This window comes from Haplochromis burtoni, unplaced genomic scaffold, assembly GCF_018398535.1.
Source record: "Haplochromis burtoni strain Fernald_Lab_line unplaced genomic scaffold, NCSU_Asbu1 Contig_31, whole genome shotgun sequence".
NCBI lineage: Eukaryota > Metazoa > Chordata > Actinopteri > Cichliformes > Cichlidae > Haplochromis > Haplochromis burtoni.
Genome location: NW_024582392.1, coordinates 238,517 through 265,199, shown reverse-complemented (window position 1 = coordinate 265,199; position 26,683 = coordinate 238,517). Strand labels below are relative to the sequence as shown.

Genomic DNA, 26,683 nt, shown 5'->3' with positions numbered 1-26,683 from the left:
GAAAAAAGGATGACCTGCCTCTTACATGTCAAAGAGTTTCACTTCCTCTTTAAATTAAAACCACCATGAACCATTAGCCAATGAAATGACTGAGTGTGCCGTCTGAGTCGCATGTGGTGTGGAGGATATTTTAAGATTCGGCAGAGGTGCGAAGTAGCGCACAGCTGTCTTTTTATCCACCGACAGCAGTTTTTGAAGATGAAGCCATTCACCGACTTACATTCAGCTGAGTTGTGCATTACAGAAGGTTTCCATTCTGCCAATAATAAAACTCTGTCGCTTACTGTTTTGGTATTTGATGACATTTAAATTTTGTCCACATCTAAAAAGAAATGCGAGGCTCACTCATAGATAGAATAAAGCACATTATAAGAAACATGCAACACTAATTTCACATCAGCCGTTGCCGTCTAGGTCATTTGGTGTGTGTTGTCGATCACCTCTCAAACAAACTGCCCCCTAAAAACCCTGAAAGCACATTAAAGAGAAGCATGTACCTCCTAGTAGTTGGTCCATGCTGCCAGCGTTTCCTCGGCCTGTCTGCTCTCTGGATGCCTGCAACGCAAAAACAGACAGATGAAGAAAACAAACCGACATAAGGCAAAGAGATGAAAACACATGCAGTCCTTTGATGCTCACATGTTTCACCTGGTAGAGCCAACAGGCTGGAAGCTAAAGCCCGACCATCAGAAAGATCAAAGAGAGACCGAGGAAATGCAAAGGTAAGAGAATCACAGAGGTCAAGAGCGGCACAGTGTTTGTGCAGTCCAAACCACTTTAATCCCCTTATGAGCTCAGTGTCTGAGACAAGACACCCCGTCTGCCCTCAGCCACCAGCCAGAAAACAAACCGATCACCTCTCTGCTGCAGGGCAGAAAAGAACACCTGCTGCTTTATAACAAAGGAGCATCTGCCCAGAACGTGGGGAATTCCCCAGTCGGACATCTCCCCCAAACTTCAGGGCACAAAATCATCCGTCTCATGCCATTTAAGGTACGGCTTACGCAACGGGACAAACAGCGGCACAGCACATTTAGCCTTTAGGCTGCAGGGGCCACGGGGAGGATTTTGGCTTCGGCCCGAGTCCTGACAGGCTCGGAGCTCTGCAGGCTTCGGCAAGTCGAGCTCGGGAACATTTCACAACATAAAGCTGAGGCAGAGTGGCCTTACATCATGGAAAAAACTGGATGAAAGTATGTTTGAGACAAGTTAAACCTCATTTGTGTAACACATTATGCATTTCCACTTTATCTTCTCTAAAAAAATAAATGCATGAAGGTGAAAGAAGACTTTATTTAACAAGCGTTCAAACCTCCAACGAGCATTATCTGTACATCTTATCTGTTATGTGCCTCAGAGTCAGTGAGTGGGAACTGTACGTATTTTGAAAAGACAAGAACAAGTTTTCAGTTAGACTGACCGTGAACCTGTGTTTGTGTAAAGATGTTTTAGAACAAAGTGCTAAACGCCTGATATGACAGATGCGTTCCTTAAACTACACACTGGAGAGTTTTTGGTCTTCAAAGACTTTTTATATGTTGGTGCAGCGTCTGCAGTGATCCGTTTTGGTGAAGAGAGCTGAACGTGGAAGTGACGCTTCGAGTTACCAGTCGATCTCTTTCCCACCATCTATGGCCTCGAACTGGGTGTAGAAGGAAAGATCGCTGACAAGTGGTGGAAATGATCTTTCTTAGAAGGTCGTCTGAGTTCAGTCTTAGAGATAAGGTGAAGAGCTCAGTCGTTCAGGAAGGCTTAGTAACGCTGCTACTCCTCCACACTGAAATGAGGCTCAGGTGATTCTCATTCTCATTTGGCTGTCTCCTGGACAACTTCCAGGTGAGGCATCTCTGGCATGCACACCTTTGATGAAACCCCTGAGCGCACACATAACATGCTTGAGAAACTTTGTCTTTTAGTTGGCTTGGGAATACCTTACTGTGCTACCTGGGGGAAGCCTGAGCATCTCTGCTCAGACTACGACCCTGTGACGTGGACCCAGATGGATGTTTACATTAAACACATAAGAAAATTTCATTTTTGAGGTGATCTCAGTGCAAATGTCCACCCTGTCTAAAGTAAATGAAAGTGGAGACAGCGTCCACAAACTCACTACTTTTGAGAGAGAGGAATAAAAAAAAAAAAAAAAAAAAAAAAAGTGTTGCACTGGGAAAGTCCAGCCTCATCCTTTAAACTTTCGTGTTCCCTCTTTGTGGGAAAACCTTCACAATGTTCAACTGCTGCTCATTAAATGGTGCCAGCGAATGTCACAATTACAAAAAAGTGGTGAGAGTTCAGCAAAAGGTGATAGGAAAGGTGTTAAATCCTCCAGCAAAATGAGAGAAACTGCAAAATCAGATAATTCTCTTCACATTGAATAACTCACATGACTCTAATAAAAAAAAACTAAGATTATAACAGCTTAAAGAAGCAGGATTTCCAAAGCTCGCACCTCTAGGCTTAACCTCTACCCCTTTAAAAACTGAGCAGTGACAACCAGATCATCACAGATGATGTAATCTGAGGGCGGGTAAGGGGCAAATCTGAGAGTCTGAGTCAGGAGTGAGTTCAATAATTAATAATGCACGTTATGGTTAAGAAAGAACTGAATCATCTGCTGTGAACAGGAAAACACACCAACACTCAGGCCCTAAGCGGGGCGTTAAGAACAGAAACGAATCACAACAAAGGAAACGGTCATCTTCATAAGAATGGATCTATTCCCCCGGGTGGATTAGCTTCCACAGACCGGAGGTGCAGCTTTGTGGATGAAGGGGAGGATGAGGAGGAGGGGGGTCCGAGACTGGTTTGCATGCATGTGTGTGCATGAGGGGTTGAGTGGCATGTAAACAAGCATACGAGGCCAGGTTGTGTCTCGAAAGGCTGGATCAGTGGGCCAGACAAAGAATCTGATGCTAATCCTGATACTATTAAAGCTCCTAAACAGACAGACCGAGCGAGCTTCAGTTCCCCTCATGACCCCACCTCACACACACACACACCAGAGTCTACTAGAGACAACGACTTCTTCTTACACTAAGACTTACCCAAACAAAGAGCAGGAAGGCACCTGCGGCATCAGTTAACACCCTTTAAAGGTGTTAATATACCCAGTTCAAGCCACACAATAACACTGTTTTTAAAGTGAGCTGACACAGTTGAAAGGAGCTACTGATAAAGTCCATAAAGTGGACTCTGAGAAGCCTTAAAAGGCCCCTTTCAGCTGCTGCGCAAACATCCTCGTCCAACACAGAAGTCAATAAAATAACAAGCAGGGAAAGTAAAAGTGGAGACTGTCTCAGAGCCAAACAAAGAAAGCCACAAACACCATATGTCATAGCTACCTCTCGCGAAGACAAATGAAGAGGGAGGACAAAAAAAGCCACAGAGGATGAGTCGTCGGCGGCGAGACTGAGGGGAAGGCGGTTCTCACGGAGTTTGATTGTGTGTTTGAATCCAGCACCGGCAAGACCTGCAGCTCCAGAGCGGGGAGGCACAGACTGTGGCTTATCGCAGGGGAGATGTGGGGTAGGACCCTCTGGAGATGGCTTTAGGGGAGGGGGAGGAGGATGAAGGGCAGGGTGGGTGGGAATATTCGAGGCGACAAGGAGCAGGTGTTCCTAGGGGGTGCTGCTCAAAGAGGGGTGTGGTCGGATGAAGGTGGGGATGATGACGGGAGTGTGCCGTGGTTTTACAGATGGTCTTTCTTTCTTTCTTTTTTTCTTGTTTAAGTGTTTCACGGCCCCCCAGCATCAGAATAAAGCTTTGGGCCTACAGAGAGGAGCAATGTGGGGCAGGAGGGAGGCGGAGAAGCAGCAGCTGGTGCAGTAAGGGGGGTGACTCAGGGAGGTGACTCAGGGAGGATAGGGAGGCTGGGGCTGAGCTGGGCTGTGTGGGAGGGAGGAGGGGTGAGGGTCAATTAATTTCAGAGTGCATCGAGTCGGCCCAGAGAGGGGAGTGGATGTAGAGGGGGGTGTTTAGATAAGAGCTGGAGGAATAAACGCAGACAAACTCTTTACCGATCTGTTAGTGCGTTTAGCTTTTAGCTCAGAGAGGCCAATGTGAGCATGCTCACAGTGATGATGCTAACGTGCGTCACACAGACGACGATGAGGCTGGAGAAAGTTGATTTTGTTTGAGTAAATCTTCCTAAATATCCCCCAAATTATAGGTAGTGAATATCGATTCTGTTACTAAAGATGGTATAAAAAAAATAATAAAAAAAAATAGGCGGAAACACCGTGATGTCACATATTAAAATAGGCGGAAACACCGTGATGTCACATATTAAAATAGGCGGAAACACCGTGATGTCACATATTGGCTAATTAAATCTCAGACTCAAAACTAGTGACCGAGCCCATAAAATCATCAGGAAAATATTTACGGGGGTTAAATAAAAATAATGAAAGCAATTCCACACTGGCTTCATTTGTCAGATCCCAAAGCTACGTCTGTCTGTCACGCCATCTAGGACTCCCAGTAATTCACACGATGGTGATATTTTTTGCTAATGTGTGTCCACAGTTGGACAAATGCAGAGGTTTTTTCCATTTTATTATTAGGCATCCCCACCCCTTTGATATGAGGCATAAAGCAAGCAGCAGCAGACAATTTCCACAAAAATCAGCCTGCATTAGCAGAATGCTAGGACATGCATCAGGTTTTAATTAAATTCAGACTCGTTTACTGGTAAATGGAGTGGTACTTATAGAGTTAAGCAGTTAAAGCACACCGTTTTATCTACGCCCATGTGTTCAAACATCCACTCACACCGATTCATAAGGGGCAACTCCAAGAAAACTTCAGCATGCAGAATGAAGGAGTCGATTGATTGGCAGACAATACCATATTTGCAAAAACAGACTTATCGTGCATCAATTTACGCAGAAAAAGTACTAATTTTCGCTGAGGACCACCTCATGTGCAAACATCACAACATCAAATTTCAGCTAACAGTATAGCAGTACTAAAAACAAACCAAAGGAAAGTTAGGTCCAAGATAAAGAGCGCTTAGCATCTCCATAATGATCTGAGATTTATCCGAAATGAATCCAAACTTCTCAATATAAGCCATCTTATCACTTGGAGACTTTCTGAGTCGAGGAGCATTGGGATTACTCATTTTGCTGCTTGTTTGAAACACTTTCTGTGCAAAATACACCACACGTCATGCTTGGCCGAACAGCCAAGTTTTTGTTGCTTTTACACTTTTCCTATGTCAGCGCCAGTCAGCACACAGTGGAAATTTATAATACATGTACTTAAAAAAATAAAAATAAAGTAACACTTTTAAGACTGTAAAAGGAGAGATTATGATGATTTTGACCTGGACTTGAATGCTTAAGTGCAAAACTGACATTTTGGTGTCCGGAGAACACATTTTGGTCAAAGCTTTAGTGATTGCTGATATCAGTCCATGATTTCATACCAAATATATTCAGTAGTTGTTATGAAAATGCTCATGACAGTGCGAGAAAAAGCCAGGGGACATTAGAGGTATTAGACCATTCACCTCAAAGGAATTGCCATCCGAGATAACATGGCTTCAAAGAAAAGAAGGGTGGAGGTCTTTGATGGGTGGCAGTGAGGGTTAAGAGAGAAAACAGGGGCGAGGTGGAGCTGAGGAGCAGAGAGTGGAGCACAAGGGTGATTGATGAGGTGGGGAGGGGAGGCGGAGAGCTTTGACGGCCTTGGGGGGAGACTGTCTGACGAGGCTCAGAGTGCAGATCAGCTGTCTGCAGTCATGAGTCTGCCAGCCTGCTGCACCATGACATCATCTGCCCCGTGAAGGGGAGCTCAACAAAGAAGCAGAGAGCCCGCCTCGGCCCTACAGTGGAGCCTATTGTACAAGCCCCGGACACTGTGTCTACAGAACTGTATAGATCCTGTATTTCAGCTCGAGGATTTCCCCAAACAAGCCCTCCTTTGGAAGGACAACTATGCAGCGAGCAATAAAAAGACTCCTTCCCTCCAGCTCCCCAGAGTGCTCCTTCATCTCACTTTTTAAAAGCCCACATAGGAGGCGGGTATGGAGAGGAGAGTGGCGGATGTCTTTGTTTAAACGCCACGTTTTACTGCACGTTTCTTCATCCCATGTTTCCTCACAACCCCTTCTTTGTCCTTTGTTAACAAAAAAAAAAAAAAAGTTTCCATGAAGAATCAGACTCTTAAGCCAAAACTGAGAGAGTCAATCCTGCTCAGCATTATCTGTGCATCTTCCTCCTCTGTGCCACATTAAGACCTTAATATCCAGGTGCCATTAATTTGTATTAATGGCACCTGGATATTAATTTAATCTCTTCCTGGACTGAAAACCAAAGCTGCACTTGAAGGTGGAGTTCATCCCCACTGACCTACATTATAAAATGTCCAATTTCACAACAGAATTAGAATCAGTATATGGAAGCACCTTAAAGCAGCGGTCCCCAAACCCGGGCCACGGACTGGTACCAGTCCATGAATCGTTAGGTACCAGGCCGCGAGAGTTGAGGCTCTGATATGAAATTTATGGTTTTCAGGGTTTTTAATCTTTTTTTTTTTTTTTTATCGTTTTTATCGTCAACTCTGTTTCCCTGGATCTTTTCCCGTGTGTTTGAAATAAATCTTCGGTTTTTTTTGGTACCGGTACTGGTTTTAATTTGTTGTATTTATCCGCGACACCTTAAAGACCAGTCTGTGAAAATATTGTCGGACATAAGCAGTTTGGGGACCGCTGCTTTAAAGCATGAATCAGCTGAAAACTGAGCCGTCCACCCCGCTCCTCCAAACATTGGGAGCAGCATGAACGCGAAAGCTGAAACTTGAGAGAAAAAAAATGAGCAAACGCATGGAGATAAAGGGAAGGAAAAACTGGAAGAAACCTCGGGAAGAACCAAGCCTCTTGGGGTAACCAAGATGACAAGAAATAAACCAAAAAAAGCCAACAAATTCACCATTTTCACCTTTTTGTCAACAGTTTATCCTTTCTGGCCTAATGACAATTTATACATTTGTAACATTTTTAAATACTGAGGTCTTCTTCCCACTGAGCACCACAAACATCAAACAATCAAATTTAATAATAGAAAAATTGAACCTCTGTCAAAACTGAGTGAAAGTGAATCAACAGTAAGTCGAGTTGTTGATTTTGTAGGACTGAGAAGAACTGCAGAGCGCACGTCTTTCACTGGGTCCCATTATTAACGCCCATTTTATTGTTATGCTGATGACTCACTTATTTTCCCAGTAATCTAAATCAAATCTTATCTCATCTCTCTGATATTTAGAGCCAGATGTCTCAAAATTTCCTATGTCCTGGTGTATTTGCCCCCCCGGGAGCTGGACACAGCTTTTATTTCCAATTAAGCCGTTTAATCATACCGTGTCTAAATGAAATTTTTTCCTCCCTTTTTAGTGGCGTTCTTGAGAAGGTCATACATGCTTTCATTTCCACATCTTTATTAATAAATATTATGTGGTCATGTCTTAAATATTTAACTCACCACTATTAAAGCACTCATTAGCTCACACATATTTTTCCATATTTAGTGTCTAATCACCACATTTTTAATTACTGTTCCAGTTTGTAATGAGCCCTTTAACTGGAAGTGTTTTTGTTATATTAGTATTTTTATTATTTTAACCGTTTTGTCTTTTTTAGCATTTGTATTTTAGAATTTCTAACTATTACTTTTTATTATTGCTGGTTTATTTATAAGTGGTCATGTTTATTTCAGTATTTTTACATTTACATAACTGGGAGGTCACGGTAGTTAAAGGCTAAACCCCAAATTTAAATTTGTAAAGCACATTGAGTTCGGACTCATCAGTCCACCTCTGAAAGCCTCACAGTGGCTCGTCATAAAATGGTCGCTCTCTATTGAGGAAACAGCGTGGCTCTTGTTAATGTGCCACACTTTGGAGTACGAGCACTTTTCATTTTACACGCCTTGAGCTGATGCATGACTGGACGTCAAATTCCTCGACTTTTATGCTCCACAAACAACAATTAGCTGCCTCGGGGAGCATGAAGCAGAGATCTCTCAGGGATCTTTGCAGAGAGAAATGTGCGAGTCAGCTGAGTGTGTGTTTCTTTTAAAGGAGGAGGATGTGAAGTGGGGCTACACCATGTGACTATCAGCATGACGGCACTGGGGGGGATCTGACTTCTTTGAGAACAAGTGGACAGTTTTAGGAAGTCGAGACTACTAACTTATCTTCTCAATTTCTGATTCATTTTAATGTATGATGCTTCATCAGATGTAGGCACACGAAGCTAAACTAGGTACTCGTGAAGATTGTAAGTAGAGTAAGCTGTGGAATAAAAAGTTTCTATATTAAGACTGAAAATAAAAATATATTTCACTGAAACAGAAACGCCTAAAAGTTGAAATGAGGACAAACTCACAGAGAAGCAGTACTTGCCTTTTCTGGGCTTTCTCCTTTCTCGAACATCATCTTGAGGCTGTTGAGGGGGATGCTGGGCTTCTCGCACTCGGGCACTTCAGCTGCCGATGCCGCCGCTCCCTCCTGCTCCTCTGAATCTCTGCTGGGCTTCGCCTCTATGTCCGTCATGTCCTGGCTGGTCTCTCTGGTTACTCTGTGAACCTGGATCTCTGTATCCTGGTCCTGTGAGAGTACTGTAGTTTTTAGGGAGTCTTGCTGAAGCTTGATTTGGGATGAAGGTGCAGATCTGGAGCCTGGTAACGTGCTGACTGGAGTCAGAGGGGCCTGAGATTGGGATCTCTGGATGGACGGCGGTTCCTGCTGTTGCTGCTGCTCCCAGCGTTTCTTTAAAGCACTCAGGTTCCCGCCACACAGTGTCGAGGGTAGAGCTTCCACAACCTGAACAGGAAACAGTCACTCGGTTAAATTTTTTACCTCTGTAGCATCAAAGGTGAAACAGTTTTATAACTGTTAGTTTCAATAAATCTTAAGACTCTTTATCTCAATGTCAATTTAATTAACACCATCTAGGTTCATTTTCCTCCCATCCTCAAAAAACAAAACAAGATATGGACATAAAAATATTGGATATGCAAAGACTGAAATATATTTCCAAACAATACAGAGCATTTCTGATTATACATCCAAAACCTTTCTGCTGTCATATTTTGTTTGCGTGTCAGGAAACAAGAAAAGATTCATATCTGAAAAGACAACTCGATGTGGGTCAGATGCACAAGTCTGTAATGCGCTACAGTGCAAGTGCAGTTTTCTGTCATTGTAAGAAAGTCCTGGGAAAAAAAAGTCATCTGATGGTAAGCTTCAAGTCTTATTTTTGTCCAGATAACCATTCAAAACAAGTGTAGCATCACATTTTTTAGAGGGAGTACACGCTAGAATACGTCTGATGTTTGTGCAAATTAATCAACTGTTAAATCACCTGACGAGTTTGGCTTTAAGCCTCCAGGTCACAAGAGCCTAAAAAACGGATTTAAGCATAAAAAAAGTCTATTAATTTATATTATTTACTGAAAAATGTCACAAAAAACAAATATAGACTCTATATGTTAAGAATCTTGAATCAGAAAACCTTTTGAGTGTCTGCTTAAAAATGAATTAGCAGTAAAAATGTTTCCACTCAGTAAATAAATCACCCAATGAGCTGGACTTTAATGCACGAGAATGAAGAGATACAAGAACTACAAGAACCTGGGACTGACCCGACTGTAGCTGTAAAACATGTCCTGCACACACTCTGCTGGACTTTGTTGTTTTGGTCATTTAAGACTCAGATGCTTCGTTTATCTATGACGGTTGTTCTAAACACGAGTTAGTCCAGCTCTTATCTGTCATTTCAGACGTTTTTATCGTCACTTTGGGCACCAAGTATCTGCCTTCAGGCTTCTGCAGCAGGAAATCTTAATACTCCATGGTTCACTGCAAAACATTACAATGCAATCTAATTAAAGTCTGCATGCATACATTTCACAAAACCTTCCATCCATGCCTTGCTGGTTAACTTTGAGAGTTAACCAGCTCTAGTTTTGTGTATCGTGCAGATGCAATGAGATGAAAAGGTTGCTGGGTGAAGAATTCAAACACAGCAGAGACCACAGAGAAGATAACCCTCATTTTTACTGCCAACCACACAAACAATCACACAACAAACTATGATGACTCACAATTTCTGAGGCTCTGGCAGAGGAGACTCCCACTGAGGGATGCTAGCTGCTCTCAGTCTGTTTTTAGTTTAGTCAATAAATTCCATCAATGCTGGACACACGCCACTTTGACTCTCCGATTTCTGAATGACGCTAAAAACATTTATACTAAATCAAACAGCATCTGCACTGACATTAAACTACATGTTCGCATTCTTGCAAGCAGAGTGTGCACAGTCTGAGCTAGGTAACAAAAGGAAAAGACATGAAAAGGAAACAGGAAGTCCTGCATGAAAGACAAAAGAGCCGTGAGTTGCTCTGCATGCGCATCTATAAACCTGGAGCTGAAAAGAAAGCTAGAAAAACTTTTTTCCTTTTGTGTGTGTGTCAAAAACCTGAGAGTGAGGCAGACGACCTGGCTGTCCAGTTGAAAATGCTGTGAAAGTGTGTGTGTGCTGGTGTCTGCTGACCGGCTGGAAGTGCTACAGGCTGTCCCAGATGTGAGAGGCTTGAGAAGTGATCAGAATGAAGCAGAATGAAGCAACTAGCCCACCCCCCCTTCTATGACACAGAGGAAAGGAAGGAGGGAAGGAAGGAGAGGGAGTGAAGGGGGCGAAGGGTGAGGGGGCGGGGAGGTAAGGAAGGAGGGAGAGAAAATCAGAAACAGACAGTCGATGAGGGAAAGGAGGGAAAATAAAGACAGGAAATGTGAAAAAGGTAAAGGGGAGGGAGGTGGAAACCTTAAAAAAATAAAAACTCTCACAAAGAACTGCACAGAGCCTGAACCTGGATAAATACCAATCTCCTGATAAGCCTCCCGGGCTGGTATCTACATCTGATGTTTAGTTTAGAGATTGGATTTGATAGGAACACCTTTAGCTCCAGTCTTCCTCTCAGGAAATGAGGGATTGCCAGAGAAATTCGACAGAACTGCCATTCAGCATTTACACGAACAACAACAACAGATTTGACACCCTGAGAAGTTTGACGTGGGGAAGGAATGCAAGATTGTCTTTAATGATGAGATGTTGTGCAACCTGGTAGAAAATACCAGGGAGAGGGGGCGGGGTTTGGGCTTTACAAGGCAACTTCAGGTTTAAGCTCAAGTTTTCAGGGTTAGGAAGGTGTGAGAGAGGAGATCAGCAAAGCCCACCACCTACGGACCGATCACTTCTCCGGACCTCATCGCACAGGAGGGTCTAAGGTTTTAGAGGCAGCAGAGTTTTCTTTGTATTGATGAGGATCAACAAGAAAACTTTGCTTATATAAATCCTCTGGCTGCACGTAGTTATAAAGCAGTTTCACAGTCGTGGCCCTAACATAGTGACCATGTAGTTGGATCCACTTTTCTGATACATTTTACAAGAACTTTAAAACACAAACAGAAAAAAAAAAAGACCAGGCAGCTCAAACCAAAGTCTTGCAGAACTAACCCACATGATATACACAGTAACTGAGACCTGCTGTAAAAAGTGGCTCTGATTTGATATTTAATGAGCCTTTAATTTGGTTAAGAAGTAAACTCAAAGCAAAGAGTGACCGGCGTATAAAGCCGCCCGTTTACCGTCCTAACCTGAAGCTACGTCCACAGTTACATCTGTGTTTTCCACTTTACTTTCTAAAAACATCCCACCTACAAGGATATATTGTGAAAAATATCTCCATCCACATCTAAACAAAATGACAAAGCAACAGGTGATGATTTAACCAACTTTACAGAAATGTTGGCCAATCAGAAGCCTAGTTTAATTCTATTTTCTTTATATAGTGACAAATCATGACGACAGCAGCATCAAAGCCGAGCAAGAAAATATTATCAGGCCAACTAAGACAGCTGAGAGGGGAAGAAGTGAGTGATGTTTGGACAGGCAGTGTGGTGGTACTACAACAACAACAACAACACGTGTGCGTTTGTGAGAAAGCATGTACAAACTGCAGATAATAAGATTAACAGAAACAATATTTGGTTCACATCCACCACTGCAGAAAATGCCCTTACACTAAAGAGACATACACCTCTGATGCTGCAAGAACAAAAAATGTCAGAGTTACTTAGAAGGTTTTTACTTTTTACTTCATTTTCAATGACTTAAAAGAAACAAAGGGGTCAAAAGTGTAGAAAAGGCTTCCCGTGTGTGGAAAGGGCCCGAGTCACCACGCTGACCAGGTGTGACGGAGGCTCCTTGTTATCAGTGCAGCAGAACAGCTGATGCCCAAAGCGATAACAGAATAATTTCACTGCTGGAGCTTGCTGCATGCTGGAGATGTTTCCAAGATTATCGTCTCCAAGCAGTTATTTGAGTCTCCGCCAGACTGAGAGCAGTTTAGGGTTTATATTTTAACACTGCATTTGAAAGGCCAAATATTATCCTTTCAACTGCTCTGTTATTAGCTGACAGCTGGAGTTCCCTTAATAAGGCTTTTAATCAGCTTTCAGAATGAGTCACATTACTACAGTCGAGATTTCCACACAGAAACGGAGTAAACAAAGAGCAAGTGAGGTCACTGAACTGAGAGAACGAGGGTTTGGTCTGTGCATGTCCACATAGTTTTTGGGAAAATGTTAAGAAATGATGTTTGGCAGCAGAGCATGTGGGTCTACGCAGTAGTTTATCTACAGTTTATACTCGTATGAATATGGGGAATGAGATGCTGCTGATGGGTGAAGTTTTCCCCTCTGTGAATTAAAAATAGAAAGTGTCGAAGCTTTTCAGATTAAAAAATGTGGCACGTTTGGGATACAGGACTCACTGAATGGAGTTCGACTTCTGTGGGTCTGTGTTAACGGCAGCAGCAGCATTAATTAGCAGGTACTGAGGTCATGATAGAAAACACTTCTTCCACCGCTGGGAAGCAACGAATCGTCACAGACATACAGGAGTGAATTTGAATGTACGCACCGTTTTCTTCTTCTCTATGCTGCCCTCTTCTGCTGCCATCTGGTACCTGTGGAGGACAAAAACTGCTTCAGATAAACAATAACTGAGAGGATGAGGCCCAGTGAGGAAGAAGCAGAACCGCTTCCCAGGAAATTCGTTAGAAAAATAAATAAATGTTCCCGCTTCTCTCCAAAAACAATAAATTAGTTAATGTGTTAAAGTAAAACTGTTTGGAAAAACATCATCACGTGTCGTCTTGCACAAAGTACGCAGAGGGAGTGGAGTCATTGTTTCAGAGTGAAACAGATTTTATTGGCCAGGTTTTATTTAAGATAAAGTATTTTAATTGATTGAAGATTCATTTCCTGTTTTGTTTCTGAGACCCCGATAACCAGCAGGAATTTACAAGTCTGGATGGCAGCAAAAAGTATGTGACTTGTATACATTAATATAAGCCATCAATGAATAACCCACAACTAATCCTTTCAACAGAGCAAACATCATCATACAATTAGTGAAACTAATCATTTTCATCTTCTCATCATTTGCCCTGTTAAACAAAGGGAATTATGGTCCTTAATCTCTGTCTTATATTAATGTGTCTGCTGCTGAGAGGTTTACAAGTTTTAACAAGTGACTCGTTCTGCTTAATTTCTCATTTCTCGTGTGTGTCAGGAGAAAGTTGATTTGTTGACAAGCAGGCAAGAACAGGGAAAACAGTAGCAGCGGATTTCGCTGAAGTTCAAATAAAACATCAAATATGAATAACTGTGGTATGAAAAACACAAAATTCTCCACAGTCGACACTTTTTATTGTTCAACGCTTCAGATCTTCAGCCTCAGACTGGCTGCACCACACATTTTAGCCCCAAACTGACAACAAACACGGCCAGTTTGTAGCTGAACCACTGCTGTCCTTCACAGGTGTTTCTACCCGGAGACAAAAATCATGTTTGGGACAGTGAGTCCAAATTAAGTTTGGCTCAAAGCCTCTCAGCTGTGCTGAGGAAACATTAACACTAATAAGCCAGATGTGGCTGTTTCTGCACAGAGCCAACAGCAAAAAGAGACATTGTATCTAATCAATGAGGACAACAGCCAGCTTTAAAGACCGACTCTTGAGTCCTGCACTGAATATTTAAGTTTTGCTAACAGAACCTAAAGACTAGATTTTACATTGCTAGTTATGTGGGTTTGTTTGTTTTTTCCACTCCTACTTGGTAAGGAAAAAAAAAATGAGACACTGCAAACATTTATGGAGAAATGATAATGCCACCATAGACTTAATTTGGATGACATTCTTCATTTCCAGCTGCCAAGATAATAGGATAGCTCATGTAATATGAACTTTTGCTTTCAAATCGAGGCAGGTGGTCGGACTTATTCCCAAGTGGGTCTCCTCCGCCTGCTGCAGAGCAGATTTCAGGTTTCATTTACCTGCCAACCCCTGATTATGTTCATTTTTGTCGTCATGGCTCTTGCAAATAGTGAAGTTCATTTGCATGAAGATTGTCAACAACTAGTAAATGCACTCACTTCCTTATCTGATCTGTGTCTACAGTGTCTTCTTTTTCTTTTGACCCACTGCACACACACACAAAGGGCAGCTCTAACCAAAAGCTTCTCCCATTTCAGCTGATCAGCAGTTTTCTTCATGTAAATTTACACCAGTAGCATGATGGAAAACCATCTCAGGAGGTTGTTGTAAAGAGTGACCCTGCAAGGTCTCCTGTCTTTAGATGTGAGAGGGCTGCAGAGTTCAATGGCTTAAAAGTTTGTTTTTGTGCATAGTAAGGATAAGTGTTAAATACACAATTAATGTTAATCAGGAAAAAAACAAAAAAACAAAAAACAAAACACAAAAACCTGCATATTCCCCACCAACTGACAGACTACTACTATCACCTAGTGGTCAAGTTGATCAACTACCGTGCATCGTCTCATTTTCCAAGTTAGTCACTTGATATGCGGTAAAGGGGGATGCCCTGAATGGTGAGGGGCCTCCATAAAGAATCTGATACTGTTTAACTCTGTAAAGTCTGAAAACCAGACAGGATGAGTGAAACTGGAGCAATTCGTTAAAGGTCGACAATGTGATAGTCACATCTTTCAAGAAAACGGGAAACTGAGAAAAGCTGAATGGCAAGAAAATGTTGAGAGGAAACCTATGACCTAATTTGCGCTCATGACGAGAGCAGAAAACTCTGAAGTGTACAAAGTCAAGACAGATCTGCTGAGTGGCTGCTGGTAAATTATTAAACTTAAGGTTGGACTTACTTGGAGAAGCGCTCTGCGATGGCGGTGTTTTTACCCCGGGCAGAGACGATTGACAGCTCTTTGGCGGTGACCCTGAGCGACTGGGATGCCCACTGCCTGCGGCTGAACGGTGCAACGGAGGCCATGTTTGCTGTAGGTCTGAGTGATCGGTCTGCCTGTCAGCTTTCCAGGAACACAAGTCGTACCTCTGAGAGGAGGGGACACAAATAGAAGGAGCACCTTCAGCCAATTAAACACTGAGCTAAGGCAAACGAGCGCGTCGTCTGGTGCCAGCTTTGCTTCCTTTCGCCACTCTAAATCAAGCTCAGAGGAACACCCTTCCTGTGCATTCAAATTTTTATGACACTCATCTCATGGTGCTAAAAACAGTCTGGGTCTGAGCATTTAAATACAGGCTTTTATATCAAGGGAAGCAGTTTGTTCATGTGTAAAACTTCACAGAGAATCAATACATTTTGTCACACTGCACAGCTGGTCCATGTTACCACTGCAGCACGGAGCGGCCTCTGCATCTGAGTCAGAAAGTCAATAGACCGCGTCACACAGCCATTGACCATCTGTTCCCTGCTCTGACTGAACGCCAGGGGCGACTACCAGCAGACAAAAAACAACCGATACGCCTGCAATACAAAAAAAAACCCCTCTTGTACACACTCTCCCTTTCACAGGAAACACAGACACACGTCTCTACCTGCTTGCCTCTTCTGCAACATCACAGCCTGAAGGCCGTGGGCATGTGACTGCATGCAGCCGTAACGGCACCTCACCGCTAATAACCGTCATCCGAGAGAGCTATCCATGCTCTGGATGAATGAAAGAATGAGACCGGTGACGCAGCCCCTTTGGGGGTCTCTACGTCACTCAACAGGTGGACTATAGTGGGATGTTGCCACATTAGGAAAGGTTTGTGCATTACTGCAACACTGTTGAGTGTAACTGGAACGGTTAAGCAACACCCAAAGAAACTTGGGATTTGTATATAAACACTAGGGGACACTAGGCTCAACTCACTATAAAAGACAATAAAAGAAATTAGAGGTAAATGGTACCACCTTTACAGACAGACACAAACAACCTGTCTGAAACCACATTATGAACCAGTATAAATACACAAATGCATGAGATGTTCATACCAAATTTGCTTTACAAGTCCCAGTGAAAGAAAACTGAAGGCCCTTTTCAGTTGTAGACGCATTTATATAAGTGAAGTCAGGAGTTAGTGCGACTCCATCACTGTCCTCCTGCTGCTACAACTGGTGCAGCTGCTCCAAGCTGCTACAATGGGATGTGGGTAATTATCATTTTCATTCCCAAATCAGCTTAGACTTAAAAACCTGTCAGAATTCAGCAGTGACTGCTTGGGTCATGCCTGGCCCATCCCATAATACTGATACAGCGTGCATCGTTTCCAATCATCCAAAAACCCATTCAGGTTCAAACCATCAAACTTGTGACATCATTACCAAAACATGAGTCACCTGTTGCTTCTTATTTAGAATCACTCGTTTCATTTCCCCAGTCATTATAAACTAAGAACTTTCCTACATTTAATGATTCAATGATTCAGATCTTATGCTAATATTAACAAATAATTAGATTAATAATTAAACCAAAATAAAAATGTCACATAAATGAAATGAACAAATGTAGGGCAGCTTAAATATGGCAAAAACCCACCAATCACATTGATTTTGGTCAATATTAAAATCACAGTAATGAAAAAAAAAAGGAGCTTTATTAAACTGACAAAAGAAAAAAATATTGATGATTAAGTGAATTTCCAGTAACTTTGATTATAATTTTTTGATCTAACCTTGGCAGTCTGGTGTGAGGCGATTTAGACTTCTGAATGAATACACTGAAACAATAACCTATTTTAAATTCCACAGCACTACATTAAAAAGTCAGAAAAGCGAGGGCGACTATCAACCTGATTCAATTCAATTTTATTTATACAGCACTAAATCACAACAACAGTCACCTCAAGGTGCTTTATACTGTAATGTAGACCCTACAATAACAGGGTCGACCTTATTATGATGTCTTTAAATGTCATGTTTCGCCCAGCAGTGACTCGAAAACTCAAAGACACCCAACAAAACAGTCCAAAAGCAGCATCCCGCCACCCTACTGAGGTGATAACAGTCAAATGTTAAACCACTGGATTTAGTCTAGCCTGATGCTGCAGTCACGTCATGTGATCACAGCACTCCCTGCTAAAATACAAATGAGGGGCGATAGCGACTCCAGAGCGTTTCAGGTCACCACTGCTGCTGCCAGATGACAAACAAAGCAGCTTGTAAAACAGAGGCGGCCCATGCAAAGCTGAACTTTAGCAATAAAAACAGTTGAGAACAAAAAAAAGAACAGAGTTAAACTGAGGTGAAAATAAGAGGGGGGCCGGATGTCTGACCTTAAACTTCACAAGCACAAAGACCACAGTGATGCTCGCCTTTAAATTTGATACAGAAAGTTGACAGTTTAATCTGGCATTTTCCTTCCTAATCACTGAAATTGTAAAAAACTTCAGAACAAAAAAAAAGTTTTAAAATAAAACCACCAACCTGTGACTGTCTGCGTTTTGACTCAGCTGTTTCAGAAGCCCACTGCTTGAAAATTTCCTTCTCTTTTCACTTCCCAGCTGCTTTCATTCGTGCTTTTGAAAAGAAAGGGAAGTAGGAGGAGACTAACCACTCCTATTTAACTCCTCTCAGCCAATAAGAAGCAGGATTCACATCCACCTGGCAGGTATGAGCTTCCCCTCCCCTGCTGATCAACAGCACTGTGTCAATGGCAGTTTAGAGCAAACTGAAGGTATGTGAAACCAGCAAGGCTGTGGGTCGAACGACAAGGCAGACAAGCTAGAGGGAGGAGGGGGAGGAGGAGGGGGGGATTCCCACACTGGATTCCTGGAATCTGAGTGACTCCTGGCTGCCCACTTTCTCACAAGGTCAAGACATTAGAGGATGTGACTCATTCACATTACTCGCTGACTTCACCGAGGAGGAAAAGGAGTATGGAATGAAAAAAAGGAAGAGATGCATCAAAATAATAAAACGAAAAGGAGAAAGAAAAACAAACTAACATGAGTAGAAATGTTTGGGAAGAAAACGATCTGCGTCTGCATCCAGCTGTCAGTCCAAGCAGCAACACCAATAACAAATAACTAAAAGCCTGAACACAAACAGGAGCTGTGCACAGAGCAGCAGTGAGGCTGGAAAAGGCAGAAGACGCCTTTAATCTTCCTCCTGTAGATCTGGAGGTTTTAACACAGCAGTCTGTGGAAGCTGACTCACTTCTGCAGCCAGCCTCTGGTGGCCGTTTGAGGAACTGCAATTTCGGGTCTAGAGGATGGTTTAAAGAACTTTAGATTCAGGGAGTCTGAATGAGTGAAGACTTTGGGCTCTTCATCATCTTCCTCAACCTTCTTCTACATGGTTTTTGAATATTTTAGGGTTTTGGTCATACTACGGGAGTTGCCATTATCCATTGCCATTGGTGATTGCAACTGCTTTTTTTTGCAGCAGGGGTTAATTTTTTGACACACTTGGTGTATGTTGGAACTATTACTGGACAACCATTTTCATTATGGTTTAATCTGCAATTGTAAACCAATTTATAATCTGTTTCTTCTCTAAAGTTTACAACAAAAAGTTCATCGAGACTTATTTTTGTCTGAGCATTGATCAATAAACAAAGATTGTCACGTTACTTTACATTTCCACTGAATTCATGACATCCTTTAAACTAATGTTTTCCAGCTTTGTTTGAAAAACGTGATTAGGAGACCTATTAGGGAGTAGAACATTACACAGAGGCCCTCTGGGATGATTAAACTTCATCCTCGTGGTGTCCCTAAAGACTTCCAGCTCCATCAGTGTCACTTCCTAACAGTGGGGCTAATCCCAAACACATGACGGATGTGGGTCTGACTTTGTCTTACCTTAGAAATTCCCAACAACTCCTGCATGTACGATTCTAGAGAAATTCAAAAGGTTACAAAGCTACTTTGATTTTCACCTGCTGAGACAGAAAACAATAGAATAATAATGACTTTAACATGCACGCAAACTTTCATTTTCAATTCACAGCACTAACAATGAAACAAGAAGATAAGGAAGTTATTTCAGGGAAGTCTCACTTCAACAAAATCTGTTTAGAACAATTGATCGCTGTCAGTTTTCCTATTTTACCTCTAAGTAAACTCCAGCCTGCAGGCGAATGAAGGCCCTTGAGTGTATTCAATTATTTACCACTTTTAATTTTCTTCACCAGGAAGCTCAGAGCAGAGCCACAGATCCATTTCTCTCCAGCTTGTTCTACTTACAGTAACTCACTAAACTTTCCCAACACTGACAAACACAGCTGCTGTGAAGAAATGAAACCTCACTAATGGTATAAAACTGTAAACATGCACACACACAAGATCACAACTGCAAAGTAACCACAACACAGAAATGATGCATAAGTTGGGTATTTAAATTGCTACTCTGTCCTCAAAACGTTGAGAAGCCCTGCTCTTGGTAAATGTGGGCTAAAAAGAAAAGCATTTAGTCTTTATCATTACTAACACATGCCCATGCAACTGGTGTTTGTGCTGCTGGCAAACTGGTAATTAAAAATTAACCCATTTTTATGGCTTCCCTGCAATGCTGTATTCGGTTATCAAGTTGCCTAGATACTTCTTTATATCACATTATACGGACAAGAAGCTGGAAAGACGAAAGGACTAGAAGACCTGGCGGTAGAATGAGGAAGCGCAGGTACTTATTCAAAGAAAGAGGTCAGCAAAGAAAATGTGGGAAAGGCCGGGAGATGAAGGCTTTAGACAGAAGTAGGATAAGATCTAACGTACGGCAAAAGCAAAGGAAAAGGCTTACAGTGAGCTTTACGTGAGGCTGAACACTAAGAAAGGAGAAAAGGACTTCTACTGATTGGCTGGGCAGAGAGAATGTGCAGCAGATTAGGGTGTAGAGTTCTCTGACGAGCTGATGGATGTAGAAAATGAATGTGAATCAGGAAGTGTAGAGAGTGAGTAAGCAGGGAGTGAGGGCAGCTATGAAGAAGTCCAGATGATGTGTATGTGCGGGTGTTTAGACGTCTTTGAGAGAGAGCAGAGGACTTTTAACCAGATTGTTATACACACACTCTTAAAGAGTGAGAGGGTGCCTGAAGAGGTGCTGATTTTCAAGAACAAAGTCATGTGCAGAGCTGTAGTGAGTACAGAGGGATAAACCTGATGAGCCATACCATGAAGCTGTGGGAAAGAGCTGCTGAAGCTGAGCTAAGAAGAAAGGTGTAATAATTTAAAAAAACAAAAATAAAATTACATCAAAGCACTTTTTAAAAACTTCCAAAACGTCCATACAGGAAAGAACACGTGGCTCACCTGCAGTGAGGTTACTAAGCCTGAATCATTGCAGACTTTGTTAAGTCACTCCCACTCGATGTTGTAAACTTGGAAGGGTCATGCAAACAAAGAGTGGCAGTCTTTGGGATCTTACCACAAAAACCACACACCTCATCGTAAACTGATGTTTTCTTCCATCCCAGCGTCAATGCAAAACATTGAAGAGTCATGAAAAAAAACATTGACTTGCTTGTGTTCATTTGCTTTTTGCATCACAACATATCTCTCCAACCTCTAAACGTAGACTTTTTCATCATTTAACAGTGAAAATTATGAACTTTGTGTACATGGGTATGATGCAGTATGGGAGCAGACAGAAGAAATATCTCGTCCAGGTGAGGAAAAAAAAAAAGAAGTGAAAAATTCATGCCCAAACACAAATCGTTGTAGTGAAACTGCACTGTTTCTCCTGGCTAATACCAGAAATTTTTGACAAGTTTTTCCACAATAAAAGATTTTGTAAGACTAATGTGACACAAAATTACATAAAGACATTCTTCTTAAAACTCTGAATCATTTGCCAGACAAGACAAGAGATCCAAAAACAACATCATGGACCGTATTGCCATTTCTGATAAAATGCCTCGCTGATTATCAACAGCAGACCCACAGAGCAGATTTAAGTCTGTCTGTGCTCAGTAACGCTCGATACCTTTACCTCACTGAGCACAGACGCAATCACAGAAATGTCACAGTGTCAGCAGACACACACTCCTCTTCAGATATGAAACCGTCGCACAGATCAGCGTCCGTGTTGTGACTCAGCGTGTCATTAGGAAAGAGAAAAGATGACTGCCGTCTTTTATTAATCAGAAACCAGTTTAAACGCGTCACAAGACACAGACGTCCTCCCAGATGAGGATCCTGTCTGATCCAGCTTCAGTTTGTCATTTATCCTGATGATCTGATCATCGATGAGCCTCCTGTCACTACTGCTTTATTCAGATTGCTGCATTTAGGGAGGAAGAAACCTCCCTTTCCCATCATGTTATAATATCTACAGCCTCAATAGGACTTAGCAGGGCAATTTTTCCCCACAGGGTCACATGAGAAACTGGGACTGCTGTGAAGTCTGCACCAGTACCCTGAACTCAATTCTGCTCAGTGTTGATTTTATTTCTTTACAAAAGGTTGCTGGTGCAGCCCTCTCCACAGTCGAGTAGATGTTACACATTAAAACGACCTTTTTCATGACATGAGAAAAACCATAAACAGCAGCCTGATGTTTCACTGGCTCTGGAGGAACTTTGTAGAGACTGAAAATATCCTTTTATGCAATTTATGCCGAGAAATCAAACCAAACTGACAGCGCTTTGTAATTGCGCCACATTCGAGCTCACTGAAATATTTTCCACATGTTCGCTTCAGTTTATTATTAAAAAAAAAAAAAAATCACATTGATCATTGTTTTATAGTCCAAACATTAGGAAACATCTTTACAAAACCCTGTTTGGATGCAATCAGATTGTCACAAAATCTTATGTTAATATCAATTTCATATGATACAAATCTGTTTCCATAGATTTGTTTATTCTGAGTTTATTTTATCACCTCTGAAATAATGTTTTGTGTTGCTATCGCTCTTTTGAGTTTATTAATTTTTAACTGGACAGGTGAAGCTGATTTAAGACAATTTGACATGAAAAGGAGGACACACAATTTTAAAAATCCTGAATGTGTGTTTTTATCTCATTATCATCATTAACTGATAGTTATCATTAAGAATACAGAAGCTAGAATATTTTTAAATTCCACTGTCACGTGTCCTGGTGTCACGAGGAGCTATGGATATGGTTCACATCCAGCAGATAATATCTAGAACCACATAAGCCAATCTCCTGGTCGACCCGACCTAACATTTCCCACAACACCAGCTGGTTAGCTTAGGTAAGACAGGTTGTCTTCCCAGGACCTTGAAACAGGTACAGCTCAGGTGAAAACTGACTCACAGGTCTGTCTGGACATGAAGCAGCTCGGTGTTTCAGTCCTGTTTACGCACGTTTCCTGCTGACTCATTTGCTTCGTCTGCACTATTTTTTTTTTCTCTTTGTAATTTCTCACACTCACCTGAGATTCTACGGGAACTCTTTTCAGGAACTCACTCTCACCTGAGCCTCAGGGACCGCTCACATTTCACAAAAGGCGCAACAAAGCTTCAATTAGCCCAGTTTTCATCCGCGCTAATTGGCTGAATAGTATCGTTCCGCCAGACAGCGGACTGATATCTGGATCAAGCTGTTCTGAGGTTATAATAATAATAATAATACAAGTTATTACCAGAAAGATAAATGAATAAATATACAATATAGCAAGAAAAATAAGAACACAGTCAGTAGCTGTAATACTTTTAGAAGATTAAATTAAGTCACAACACCTCTCTTAATGTAAAGACAATATTAACATAACTTGTTAATACCTCAAATGAGCAGCAGACTTGAACAAAGGCGCCTTCTTCTTTTTTTCTTTTTCTTTCTTTGTTTACCTTGTTCTCTACCTGAAGTGTCGTTTGTGTGATTCTTTTCAAAATAAAGTTCTCTTTTTAATCATCACAACACGAAACTTATAGTTTAGCCCAGCAGGTGGCAGTAATGTTAATTTTTTATGCAATGTTCCTACTTCGCCACTAGATGGCACACGAAAACCACTATTACACACTTCGAGCTATTTCCACCTTAGACCATGAATGGCCTGCATGGCTGTGTCATTCCACATACCTGGCAACCTACCTACATACTTATATAAGTGTGACTTCAGAAGCTCTACTGTCCGCGGCTATTTTTAGTCTGTTTGTTCTGGTACATTCACACATTGAGCATTCACAGTGACACAGGTATGCAGGAACACTTTCAAATGAACAGACAAGCAGACCGTCCAACAGTTTCTGGCCAATTATAAATGGAAAGCCAACTATTTTTAATCAGAAAGTTTTACTACTAATCTCCACACGATGCAATAAAAACAATCAGCACAATTAGCTGCAAATAAGTTAAGAACCAGATCAAATGGGTCTTTTAGGGACTCTTTGTGTTCTATTTGTGTTGGAAGGAGACGTGTGGGGTTCTCAGTGAACTGTGAGAGGATGTCAACAAACAAACAACACTATGTCAAAAAAACTTAAAATAAACTAAGTTGGATATAAGGATCTTTCTCTCTAACGCTAAAGAGGTTGAGTTTGTGCCTGAAGAGCCCTACTTCAGCTCATGGCTCTCACTTGGCCACTTTGAATGGTGTCAGCAACACCTTGGCCTTTCTTCATGTGAAAAACTGATCAGGAATGTTAATGTAGACTCACTATTCTTTGATAAAGAAAAGACTTCCTGTTGCTACTTTGGCACTTAAACCACATCTGAAGCCTGAGTACAACTCCTGGAGCCGTTTCTCAGAAGGCTTGAATCAATGTGTGCTTTTGCTAACGAAGTCATTTCTAGAGGCGGTGTCCTACCACCTGTTGTGCCTGATCCTTTGATCCCATCATCCCTTTATTTTCATCATCCCCCTCCCTTCCTCCCTACCCGTTTAAATGCCATAGTCAGTACGGTGTGGCTCACCTTTCCCTGTCTGGCACCCTGGTAGGAATGAGGACAGCAGGATGATGAATCTATGATGTGACAAAAACACTGGGTAAATACATCCCAGTCACAATGTTAATGAGTACGGGTAAACAAACCCCTTCAGAGTGGACATATTAGACAAAGGATGTTTAATATGGAGCTGCCAGGCAGGAGGAAAAGAGGAAAACCACAGAGAAGATTTATGGATGTAGTGAAGGAGGAGAGGCAGAGGTCCACAGAAAATGAGCAGCAAACAATGGATAGGTGATGTTGCTGTGTCACACTTCATCTTTAGCTGATATCGCTTTAAAATGACATCTCTGAAACAAGGACGTCTCATTTTATTAAACATTCAAGTACAGAACAGTGTTTCCATCACAAGAAACGAAGGACAGACATCCAGCCCCCATCAACATGTGAATGAGGAAGAAAAGAAAGCTGAGTCATTTGTCGCTGATGACCTCGTCGGCGGGGGTTGGGTTGTAGCTCCACCTTGGCTGTGATTGGAGGGAATCATGGGTGGAATCTACATATGGCTTTAATTTAAAGTTTTGGTGTTCGCCTTTGTTCCAGGGTGCAGAGGCTGTGGCTAGCATGTACAGAAAGTCAGTGTGTTGCATGATTTGATTCACAGCAGCCTGCGATGGATTCCTGACTGTGGGCTGTGCTGCACAAAGTGTCCTTGGCAGCGTCTCGACATTGGGTTTTAGGTTTTATTTGTTTTTCGCTCATTTGTTGAGATGAAATGGCCACACACTTGCCCTTGTTAGATACTTTCTTCTTGTTAAACGTTTACCTTTAGCCTCCCCATTAGTCTGGACACTGTATGTGGCAGACACGTGGCTCACCTTGTGTGTTTTGACCCCTTTCTGAACCCATTTTTAGTTGTTTAGCTTAGTTTTATATCTTATTATTTATTTAATGAATCACAACTCCTCTTGTAAACATCAGATATTGTAAGATAAGGTTTAAAAGCCTCTGTTGCTTCAGCTACCTCTTTAGCTGCAGAGCACTTAGAGTTACCAGCTGTTGCATGTGAATGTGTAACACCCACGTGGTGTTCATATTTGGGTGTCAGCCAGTGTCGAGGGTCTGGTGTTTTTTGTTTTTTTTAATCAATGAAGCCAAAAAATGTATTTGGAAATCTTTAGCAGATGTTTATCCCAATTCCAAGAACTACTGACGCCATATATGGTTAATATTTGACATTTACTGGTGTTACAGCCTATTTATGAACAAAAGCATTTTTTGTTTCGTTTTTTTTTTCTCATAAAATAAGAAAAAAAGAAGAAAAAAAAGTCATAAAAACACTAAAACAAGGAAGCTAAGTTTCTGATCACTACTGATCCTTACTTCTTCATCTTCAGTGTATAGTTCATCTCTTTCTTTTCTTCTTGTGACTGGATTTAAGGTAGAATTTAGATCAGCCTTCAAATTCACTGTAGCCTCTGAACTGCTGTTGTTAGGCCGCATACTGAAGATTGCAGTAGCCTGAGTCTGAGTCTGCTCCAGATCATTTCTTCCTGTCTGCACGGTCCAGTAAGGACAAAAGTCCTCATGTTCTCAAATCTCTTCTTCATCTCTTGAATCTTGTCTCTAATTTAAAATAACTGAGGTTCTCTGAGCAGCGAATCTAACAGACAAAGCTATGTTCTAGTTGCAGCTGGGATATAGCTGCAAATAGACAAGAGGAAAAATGTTTGGGAATGTGGAAGGACGCGGATGTCAGAGCGTCAAATGTAGCATTCTTACACGTATAGGGTAGTGTTATAGCATGCAGGCAATAATAATAATAACAATAATGAGGCACACAAATTAAACAAAACAAAACATGAAGGAATATCATCTGTGGATGAAGCTCTGTTCAGCAAGATTTCACTCAAAGTAATAAAAACAAACACAAAAACGTCATTTTGGTGAAAACATTTCTGAAGCGAATAAGAAAGTCACATTTGGACCTGCTGCTTGACATTTGGCGGTGTGTGTGTGTGCGCGCGCGCTATCCGTGACGTAAATACAGCTGATGTAAATGAATTGTTGACACTGGCATCCACACAGCAGGGGGCGCTGTAAAAAGGAGCTTAGCAGTGACCTTGAACAGAAAAGCGACGGTCATCCTGATCAAGATTAAACACGTTATGGAAGTAAATCTCTGAGCGCCTCGTCCAAGGATGGATGCAGCGCCAGAAATTTTGCTAGTTTGTCAAACAGCCTTTGATTTCAGGGCTGAGGTCCAGCAGAGCGCACAGAGACTCTCCAACTTCACAACCCTCCTCTGTTTTTAAATATTTACCATTTCCTCCTAATTTTCGTTTTGCCTTTGTTAGTTGTTCTTTGTGGTTAGGTAAAAGCTTCCGCAATTTGAGGCTTCTAGAAAATTATATCAAATTGCTCCATATCGTTAAATGTCTTTAAATGATTATTACCAGACGGTTTCCTGTGCACATTTAATTTGGATAAAAAGATGGTAGTAATAGTCAC

The 26,683-nt window shown here is 41.7% G+C and overlaps 1 protein-coding gene across 2 annotated transcripts in view; it reads right to left on the bottom strand.

Annotated features, from left to right (window-relative positions):
• The window catches only part of lima1a (LIM domain and actin binding 1a), a 28,625-nt gene extending 5,807 nt beyond the window's left edge, over window positions 1–22,818 (bottom strand). Inside the window, exons 1-5 of one of the 2 annotated variants that reach the window (XM_005918734.2) lie at window positions 22,719–22,818; window positions 15,242–15,428; window positions 12,986–13,031; window positions 8,404–8,823; window positions 498–555 (exon numbers count right to left, since the gene is read on the bottom strand). In XM_005918734.2, coding sequence (XP_005918796.1) covers window positions 498–555; window positions 8,404–8,823; window positions 12,986–13,031; window positions 15,242–15,366 — 649 coding nt within the window. In that variant the 5' untranslated portion in view covers window positions 15,367–15,428; window positions 22,719–22,818. Of the gene's footprint in view, window positions 1–497; window positions 556–8,403; window positions 8,824–12,985; window positions 13,032–15,241; window positions 15,429–17,805; window positions 18,030–22,718 lie in introns of those variants that run through there. The other variant, XM_005918733.3, reaches the window with a different exon arrangement.
• Between the last annotated feature and the right edge of the window lie 3,865 nt (window positions 22,819–26,683).